General features: G+C 40.5%; 1 protein-coding gene across 4 annotated transcripts in view; it reads left to right on the forward strand.

The window, feature by feature from the left end:
- inpp4ab (inositol polyphosphate-4-phosphatase type I Ab) overlaps nt 1-10926 on the forward strand; it is an 82759-nt gene that overhangs the window by 60653 nt on the left and 11180 nt on the right. For all 4 annotated transcript variants that reach the window (XM_053638932.1, XM_053638931.1, XM_053638929.1 and 1 more), the window contains 5 exons: nt 2887-3010; nt 3853-4120; nt 4320-4417; nt 4719-4831; nt 8321-8475. In XM_053638932.1, the coding sequence (XP_053494907.1) occupies nt 2887-3010; nt 3853-4120; nt 4320-4417; nt 4719-4831; nt 8321-8475 (758 nt within the window). The remainder of the gene's footprint in view (nt 1-2886; nt 3011-3852; nt 4121-4319; nt 4418-4718; nt 4832-8320; nt 8476-10926) is intronic.

Raw genomic sequence — 10926 nt, forward strand, 5'->3', positions numbered from 1 at the left:
TGAAAATTTGCGTACAATATTCTATATATATCCGCATAAAAATGACTTAAAGCTTCATCAGATTTTCACACAAGTCCTAAAAGTAGACCAAGAGAACACAATTAAACAAATGAGACAAAAATATTATACTAGGTTATTTATTTATTGAGGAAAATGATCCGATATTACATACCTGTGAGTGGAAAAGTGTATAGGATTAGCAGTTAATTTGAAGGTGAAATTAGAGTCAGGTGTTTTCAATCAATGGGATGACAATCAGGTGTGAGTGAGCGCCCTGTTTTATTTAAAGAACAGGGATCTATTAAAGTCTGATCTTCACAGCACATGTTTGTGGAAGTGTATCATGGCTTGTAGAAAGGAGATTTCTGAGAACCTCAGAAAAAGAGTTATTGATGCTTATCAGGCTGGAAAAGGTTATAAAAACCGTCTCTAAGGAGTTTGGACTCCACCAAGCACAGTCAGACAGATTGTGTACAAATGGAGGAAATTCAAGTCCATTGTTACGCTCCAACAAAGATCACTCCAAGAGTAAGATGTGTAAGAGTCTGCGGGGCCACAAAGGAACCCAGAGTAACATCTAAGCAACTAAAGGCCTCGCTCACATTGGCTAATGTTAATGTTCATGAGTCCACCGTCAGGAGAACACTGAACGACAATGGTGTGCATGGCAAGATTCAAGGAGAAAGCCACTGCTCTCCATAAAGAACATTGCTGCCCGTCTGCAGTTTGCTTACAATCACATGGACAAGCCAGAAGTCTATTAGAAAAATGTTTCGTGGACAGATGAGACCAAAATAGAAGTTTTTAGTTTAAATGAGAAGCATTATGTTTGGAGAAAGGAAAACACTGCATTCCCGCATAAGAACATTATCCCATGTGTGAAACATGCTGGTGGTAGTATCGTGGTTTGGGCCTGTTTTGCTGCATCTGGGCCGGGACAATTCCATCATCGATGGAACGATGAATTATGAATTATACCAGCAAATTCTAAAGGAATCCATGAACTGAATCTCAAGAGAAAGTGGATCATGCAGCAAGACAACGACCCTAAACACACAAGTTATTCTACCAAAGAATGATTAAAGAACGATAAAGTTCATGTTTTGGAATCGGTCAGTGTCCTGACCTTAATTCAATAGAAATGTTGTGGAAAGACCTGAAGCAAGCAGGTCATGTGAGGAAACCCACCAACATCCCAGAGTTGAAGCCGTTCTGTACTGAGGAACGGGCTAAAATCTCTCCAGGCCGACGTGCAGGACTGATCAACAGTTACCAGAAACGTTTAGTTGGAGTTATTGCTGCACAAGGGGGTCGCACCAGATACTGAAACCTCACAGATATATAATATTGGATAATATTCCTCAAGAAATAAACGACCAAGTATAATAATTTTGTCTCGTTTATTTAATCTACATTTAGTGTGAAAATCTGATGATGTTTTAGGTTATATGTATGCAGAAATAGAGAGAGGTGAGAATTCAGCATCACACTTTCTGTTTATATTGTCATATCCTCAGGCTAGGCCACTATTAAATATATTGCTGTCAACATATCCACCAACGTGATGTGTTAATCACAAACATTAGCTATGGCTAGATAAAATAAATTCGCATGCCGCTTCTGTGGCTAACATTTTAATGGCAGAAAGATTCTTTATAGTTCGCTTATATGAGTTGCCTTGAAAATCCTGGAGTAATAATTCACAGTCAGTACCGTGTGAGGGATGTGGGGGTCAGATTTGAAGGGAAATCTGTATGCCTAGGTCATATGCTAGCTCAAATATACATCTTCAAACATCAGGCACAAAGAAAGTCTGATTAAAAAGTGACTGGCAGGAGATCAGGAGACGGAGAGGGTGAGAGAGCGCCAGAGTGTAAACAAAGCAAAATGGACTGAGAGAGTGAAAGAGTCCCAGACAATACTATATAACATTGCTAACCCTCCCGGGTTAGTCGGAAGGCTCTGATAATTAACCTCAAAAGTCTTCCTGTACGCTCACCACTGCAGATCAAGTGATTTCCATTCAACCAGACCGTATATTTTAGCTGTCTGGCTAATGCTGTAGATTATGTATTACTTATGATACCACAGAAGTGCCATTAGACTGAGGCAGGACATGATGCTGGCGAAAAAACATGCTATTGTTGAGAGGTTTTGCTCTTTTATTTGATACTGAGTAACTGTGACAGCCACATTAATGAGCACAATAAAGGTAAGTTATTCTCATAACACTGAACTATCAAAAATCGCAAATAATGGGGCTTCATCCCAAACTGCATACTATCATATTAAACAGTACGTCATGACACCTGGTCTCATAACTATTTAGATATACTACGTAGTGTGCCTTGTTTGGTTTGGGACACATCCTTGACCTCTTGCAGCCGTGAGATTTATGCGTGCACTGGAGGAAAAGTGCGGCACAACGTACGCTTTTGCAATGCTGGGGTGTTCTATTTGCAGCGAGTATCTTTCTTAGTGAAGATATTAGTTTGTACTAAGTTTAAAATTTGCCTTAAATTTAAAAAAAAAATAAGAATAATCATGGCAGACAGAGCTCAACGTGAGAGTTACATTTACAAATGGAAAATTTTTACCGCATTTGTCGTCGTAGATTACCAGAAGTTGTTTCCATGGTTAAATTTAGCACATTTTGTTTGATGATGCAACATACAAGCAGCATGTATAACTAGCTAGCTCGGTATGTTAATGCTTGCTGATACAAGGGCAAGCCTGTGTTTAAAGGTACGGACCTGATGAGTGTTTGCACACTAGAATTACTGGCTAAAAATGTGATCCAAAGGTTCTTTGTGGTTAAAGTAGTGTGAAGGTTGTGAAGTAGATGACGTAACATGCATTTCTTTGTTTCCTCTTTTCCGTCTCTAGCTTACTGCGCTTATTTGTGGCTTTATTATTAAACTGAGGAATTGTCTCCGTGACGACGGTTTCCTGAGGCAGCTATACACCATTGGACTGCTTGCTCAGTTTGAAAGTCTACTGAGTACATACGGTAAACACACAGAACACCTTGACTGTTGTTATATGTGTTCTGTAGACACTCGTACTGTATATACGTACATATGCATGTCCAGATGACCTATATCTGACCTAATTCTAAAGCACCGCAGCTGAGGGGGTTCATTTTAAACTAAGCATGTTGAGTTTAATGGTTGAATATGTGGCTGGAAGGTTGTGAGTTTACAATCCAGGGTTGCCAGGTAACCACTGTTGGGCCGTTAAGCAAATCCCCTATGGATCGTTCCATCTCAAGTGGTCCAAAACATTGCAACGTTGGTTTTTAATTTTTTTGTTTTCCGGTGATTACCTACATGTTTTGGCATTGTCAAACCACCATTTAAAAAAATTACCTCGCCCATCTTTGTGTCATGGCACACGACAAACCTCAAGGCACATGGACGTATATAAACATTTTGCACATTCTTGTTTCTTAGACTTAGATCCTGAGTGAAATGTACTGCTCAAGATTGCTCAAAGTTCCGCTTTTAGTGTCAATTTATAATGGGAAGGATTCGAGTCTCAGTCTTAAATTTTTTAGGGGATACCTAGGTAAATACAGCGTGCATGCAGAACATTTAAGGTTTGAGACTTATATCTTTTTTTATAGGGGCAAGAAAGTGCAATTAAATAATTTAGATTTTTTTATTTCCCACATAAAATAAAAACTGGTGATTTTGTAGTGCCAATACATTGAAGTAATCACTCAATTTTTTTTTTTTTAGGAAAATTAAAAATAGTCGAGCAACCTGCGTTGAACCGCTTGAAATGGAACGACCCTTATATATTGTCTGCTGAGCTCTGTGCTAGTAAGATGTATATGTGTGTGCATTGTAGGAGAGGAACTAGCCATGCTTGAAGACATGAGTGTGGGGATCATGGACTTGAGGAACGTAACGTTTAAGGTGACCCAGGCTGTGTCGATGTCCTCTCCGGACATGCTGCCTGTAATCACGGGGAACCGCGACGGCTTTAACGTGCGCATTCCACTGCCAGGGACCATGTTCGACGCACTGCCACGGGAAATTCAGAACGGTATGCTGCTGCGCGTACAGCCCGTTCACTTCAATGTCGGCATCAACGAGCAGCAGACGCTAGCCGAGAAGTGAGTTCTATAAAACTATTGCGTTTGTAATGGAGTAATAACAATACCTATAATAACGTTTTATATTTATATAATAATAATGATTATTATTTTGGTTTGTGTCAACACTGTTATTTACAAATAATTAAACACACCTTTCCGATGTCTGTGTACAACTCGTGCAAGGATTCAAAAGCGCATAAATTTGATGTGTGTCCAGGTTTGGGGACACGTCCTTGCAGGAGATCATTAATTCTGAGAGTCTGGGGCGTCTGAATTCCTACTATGAACAGTTCAAGGAGGTGTTACCAGATGACTGTGAGTCACCACATGTTTCTTTGTGCCCCCCCATTACAAGAACAATAAGACCCTGTTACAGAACCTTGTGGAACACCATGTTATTCTCTAAAAAAAAAAAACTAAAAAAAACATTTGATTAACACGAACAAATGGTTACAGAATTTCAAGATGTAATCCAGGCACTACCTCGTCTGATTTAGCCGACTCTGTTTTCAAGCCTGTCTATTAAAACGTTATGGACAATGGTGTCAAATGTTACATTTAATTCCAACAGTAATGGCATTGATCTGTCTCTCTCTTCTCTCTTTCTTCCTTCTAGGCCTCCCTCGTTCCCGTAGTCAGACGTGTCTTCCCGAGCTCTTGCGTTTCCTCGGTCAGAATGTTCATGCCAGGAAAAACAAGAACGTTGACATCCTTTGGCAGGCTGCAGAGGTAGAGAACATTTCTACTTACTGTTGTTTGGAAATGCTGCAATACTACATTTGTCACATTTCTAAATAACTACCTCTTTGCAGTCCCGGAACGGTTTGGCTGTCTGACCCTGTGTCTAAACCCAGCTTCGTTATGAGTTACGATATGCTAAGAAAGCTTTAAGGTCTATTGTACACTTATATGATGTAAGATTAATTAAACATGAATAGAACGTTTTTAGAAAGCATAACGTTATCTTTTATCTTCGTGAAAGATATCTTTTTTTTTTTTTTTTGGGATAAATATTGGTCGACTGATTTGCCATACTGTCTTATGATATATTATACACTATATAGCCAAAAGTATGTGGACACTTGACCATAACACCCAGAAGTGCTTGTTGAATGTCCCATTCCAGATTTAGTCCCCCTTTGCTGTTGTAATGACCTCCACCCTTCTGGGAAGGCTTTCTACTACATTTTGGCACAGAGCTGTCTGGTTTTGCCCATTCAGCCACAAGAGCATTAGTGAGGTCAGTCACTGATTTAGGACGAGGAGGCCTCTGGCACAATCTGTGTTCCAGGTCGGCCCAGAGGTGTTCAGTGAGGTTGAAGTCAGGGCTCTGTGCAGGACATTCACGTTCTTCCATTCCAACTTTGGCACACCAAGTCTTCATGGAGCTTGTACTGTGCACAGGGGCATTTTCATGCTGGAACATGTTTGGGCCTCTTAGTTCCAGGGAAGGGAAATTGTAATGCTACAGAATACAAAGACATCCTATACGATTCCAACTTTATGGCAACAGTTTGGGGAGGAACCACATATGGATGTGATGGTCAGGTGTCCAAAAATGTTTGACATATGTATGTATATAGTTCAGGCTGAACTAGTATCCAATGACAGTACATCTGTTTTATCAGAATTGTGGAAAGTATGTTTGTTCTATAACCCCAATCCCAAAAATGTTGTGTAAAATGTAAATAAAAACGGAATGCAAGAATTTTCAAATCTCATAATCCCCTTTTTATTCACAATAGAACATAGAAAACATATGAAATGTTTAAACTGAGTAAATGTACCATTTTAAGAAAAAAAAAAAAAGATGTAATTTTGAATTTGATGGCCGCAACACGTCTCAAAAAACTTGGGACGGGAGCAACAAAAGGCTAGACAAGTAAGTGTTACTAAAAAGAAACCACCGGAGGTTAATTGTGAGGTTAAACAACAGGTCAGTAACATGATATAAAGAGAGTATCTTAGAGAGGCGGAGTCTTTCAGAAGTAAAGATGGGCAGAGGTTCACAAATCTGCGAAAAACTGCGTCTACAATTTGTAGAATAATTTTAGAATAATGTTCCTCAACGTAAAATTAAGACTATGAATATCTCATCATCTACAGTACATAATATCATCAAAAGATTCAGAGAATCTGGAGAAATCTCTGTGGGGACAAGGGTGAAAAGCAATACTGCATGCACGTGATCTTCGCGCTCTCAGGCGGTACTGCATTAAAAACAGACATGATTCTGTAATGGAAATCTGCATGGGCTCAGAAACACCTCCAGAACTCATTGTCTGTGAACACAGTGCGTCGTGCTATCCATAAATGCTGGTTAAAGCTCTATCATGCAAAGAAGAAGCCATGTGCGAACATGATCCAGAAACGCCGTGTGGAAAACTGTTCTGTGGTCAGATGAATCGCTATTTGAAATTCTTTTTGAAACCATGGACGCAGCGTCTTCTAAACTAAAGAGGACTAAAGAGGAGAGGGACCATCCGGCATTTTATCAGCGCTCAGTTCAAAAGCCTGCGTCTCTGATGGTATGGGGGTGCATTAGTACCTATGAAATGGACAGCTTGCACATCTGGAAAGGCACCATCAATTCTGAAAGGTATATACAGGTTTTAGAGCAACATCTGCTTCCATCCAGATTCCATCCCATCTTTACTTCTGAGAGACTCTGCCTCTCTAAGATACTCTTTTTATACCCAATCATCTTACTGACCTGTTGCCAATTCACCTAATTAGTTGCAAAATGATCCTCCAGCTGTTTAATTTTAGTAACACTAACTTTTACAGCCTTTTGTTGCCTCTGTGCCTACTTTTTTGAGACGTGGTGCGGCCATCAGATTCAAAATGACCTTATTTGTTCCTTAAAATGGTACATTTCCTCAATTTAAACATTTAATATGTTTTCTATGTTCTAGTGTGAATAACAAATGGGTTTATGAGATTTGCAAATCATTCTGTTTTCATTTATATTTTATACAGCGTCCCAACATTTTTGGAATTAGGGTTGTAGATATTACTTCTCCTCCATTTTGGTAGTTACATTGCTGAGTGTGACTGAATTTGTAATTAAATGTGTGTGTCTGTATATCATTAGAGTGAAAGCAAACGCTGTGTTTGTATGATTTGATGAACAAAATCAGTAAAGCTCTACCACGCACACACCAGGCATAAACGTATGTGTCTAAACCGAGCCTGTACTGACTTTGCAATAGGGATGTCACGATACCAAAATTCTACTAGTCGGTACCGATACCACCAAAAGTACACGATACTCGATACCAAAGTCGATACCAAATTAAAAACCCCCCTGGGGAGTTTAGTTATCAAACACTGTCTGACAATGACTAATAAAACAGTGGAGGCTACAAGTGCTAAGGTTCACTCCTAAACACGTGCACACACACACACACGCACGCACGCACGCACACACACCCCCCTTATACTCTGAATGCAAGCATTAGTTTAAATTCACTGATATGGTGGCAGGCCAGAAAGATTTATTAAAAGCATGAACGTTTGAATAATTATTAGTGACATGAGGCTACGTTTATCTGACAGGACACGGGCTGAATGGCGATGCATGGTGGCCCATTAGGAGGTAGTTTATAACACTGCAATGCGTTAGCGTCGTTAACAAATAACTGGCTATCGCAAACATTACATGGAGCATAACGTTAGCTGGTTTCACGGCTACAATGCCAGCTGCCTCATACAAACTTAATATAGGATCGTCTTTCAGGTGCTTCGCCAAATTCCAGGTGTTTCCTCGCTTTGTTTGAGATGAACGATAGCATCGGTTGCGCACCGGCTTCTCAGCATCAATTATATGTTTGTTGTTGTCCGCCTCGAATGCAAAGTATTTCCAAATTTGACTCTTACCATCGTTCCTCTCAACGAGTCGGGGCGGAGCTAAACTTGTCGGCATCTTCTGTAGTTTTTCCCCGTGTGCTTGTAGGCGTTCTTCTTCTTCTTTACCACTTGTGGACCGACTAAAACACTTACACGTATTTGCTGCCCCCTTCAGTTCCGGAAGAATTGCGACCCCGGTACCTTCATTACTAACGGTACCTACGCTACTGCAGAAAAACAAGTACCGTGACGTTTTAAGAATGTTGGTACTGACTTGGTACCGAAGTATGGGTTCTCGTGACATCCCTACTTTGTTATATTACACTGTATTATATCTGGTGTAATTCATTCTTTCCTTTCCGGGTTCAGATCTGCAGGCGGCTAAACGGTGTGCGTTTTACAAGCTGTAAGAGTGCGAAGGACCGCACAGCCATGTCGGTCACACTAGAGCAGTGTCTTATCCTGCAGCACGAGCATGGCATGGCACCACAGGTCTTCACTCAGGCCCTCGACTGTATGCGGAGGTAAGAATTTGTCTCAGTACTGGTACAGTGCCAGCCACGTGAGTCTTACAAGATACAGGAGGATCAAAAGGTCTGAGTCCACTACCATCAGCAGTTTAATTAGTTAGTAATATGTGTACCATTGGTGCAGTTTAAACTAAGTCAGGATCAGAGACATGCATGTTATGTAACTCTCCTGGCACAACACGTCACCTTGCAGTGAAACATATGGAGAGAAAATAAAGATGTTAGCCTGTCTCGAGCAATATTTTTACTTGAGATGCCGAGACAGAACACCACGTCTCATACCCGAGCCCACCAACAACACAGCGACTTGTCGAGTTCGCAAACACGATGTGCTACCTTATGTGTACAACTTTATCAGGAGAGGATATGTCTACACAGTTATTCTCTCAATGGAAAGTCATACTTCTTCACTTCCCTTAGACTATATGAAAGCATTTAACTAGGTAATTACTGTCAAAACTATATATATATAAATATATATATATATCCCGATCAGCCATAACATTAAAACTCGTTAGAGTGGCACCTGTCAAGAGTTGGGATCTATTAAGCAGCAAGTGAACAGTTTCTGTTCTGGAAGTTGATATGTTGGAAGCAGGAAAAATGGGTAAGTGTAAGGATCTGAGCTACTTTGACAGGGGCCAAATTGTGATAGCTAGACTACTTGGGTCAGAGCATCTCCAAAATGGCAGGTCTTGTGGAGTGTTCCCAGTATGCAGGGGTTAGTACCTACCAAAAGTAGTTCAAGGAAGGACAACTGGTGAATCAGAGACAGGATCAGGGGCGCCCAAGGGTCATTGATGCGTGTGGAGAGCGAAAGCTAGCCCATCTGGTCTAATCCCGCAGAAGAGCTACAGTAGCACAAATTGCTGGAATTTGAGATATATTAAATATCTCTTTTATATAAGGATTTTTTTAATTTGCTTAAAAAAGAATGAAGTAGGTTCAGACTTTTAGACCCTGCTGTATGTCTCTCTTATTCTTTATCTGCTTCTTTCTTTCTCTAAAATTAGCAGTCTTGAACACCTCATCATCTTTTTTCCTGAAGCACCGTGTGTCTCTGCGTCTGAATTTTGCTCCTGCTGCTGCTGCTGCTGCTGTTGTTGTTTTTGTTGTTGTTGTTCTTGTTGCCTTTTTTGGTCCAGTGACATTATCTTCACCAGCCATGTCACCCTGCCTCTCCATTCCTATTGATCCACCCTTCTGCTCTTTGCTTGCTGAACAGATAAAAAAGCAGAAGCTGAGCCAATAAATAAAAGAAATCACATCAGTGGTAATGAACAGAAGTTTACAAAGGTCAACTAACATTTTATTTAGCATGTATAGGTGGAATGGCTTCATCTCAAATCACCTACCCTACCCTTTATCCCCTTCTTGGATCCTCTCTGAAGTGATTTCTTAATCGTCGTGTGTTTCAGAGAAAGGAGACAAGATACGGGATTGCTTTGTTATATAAGTCATGTAGGCTGCCTATCTCACCTGGTGATCAGCATTGGCTTTGCACAAAGAGCACAGCTGTGTGTGAGTGTGTTTTGCTCTAGCGCATGGGAAAACACACTCTCCACACACTCCCTCTACTCCTCCATAGCCCTAAATGCCTGGGCAGTTCTGTAGCTGCACTCTTTTTTTGGTTACTGGGTCATATTACATGATCGTGCCAATGCAGTGGATGAAAAGAGGGATGTTGTGTGTTTTGGCTGCGTTAGCGACCTGGAACTGTTGCATGCTCTAGCTTGCACGACTCGAAGCTGTTTAAATAACATGCAGGAAATGTTGTCTCCTAATTGGGCCTTTCATTGTGCATTCTCGGAAATAAAGGTACCAAACTGTACTTTTCCTTGTTGCTGGGGTCGTACCATCAAGGGGACATCTTGGTGCATGTGGTCCACCTTTAATTAGCTATAAAGCTTTATCGATACATCAGTGGTCCTTAAAGTGCCCCTGAAATCAAAATCTGAGCTTTTTTTTTTTTTTTTTTATTTACTTGTACTGTATATACAATACTATAGATATAGATATACGATACTATATCTGAAAAAGATCTTTTCATACTAAATTTATAGTTTGACACCTTTTGATCATTCATATCTAGGCAAAATTTCATGATCATCCAAGTAAGTGCGCTCTAGAACTATATATATATGTCCCGCCCCCAGAGGTAGGTCTTACCCTACAGTTCATTTGGAAAATGGTGGAATTTGTACGGGATCACGGTTGTGTGACATGGACTTCTGAAAGGAGTATTTTACCGACTTCGCGCTCTTAAATGTTCGCTTCAGTGTGGCTTCCTTAGACTTATTTAGAGTGCAGATCTGTCTTTATACGTCGCCGGGGCTTCTCCAACCAACAGTAAGACTAAGTAAAAGCCTCTTATACCACAGCACGATTGAATTCTCTGATCTGATTGGAGAACAGCGGAACAATAGGTTAATATTAACGCGCTCG

This window comes from Ictalurus furcatus, chromosome 12 (genome assembly GCF_023375685.1).
Source record: "Ictalurus furcatus strain D&B chromosome 12, Billie_1.0, whole genome shotgun sequence".
Classification (NCBI taxonomy): Eukaryota; Metazoa; Chordata; class Actinopteri; order Siluriformes; family Ictaluridae; genus Ictalurus; species Ictalurus furcatus.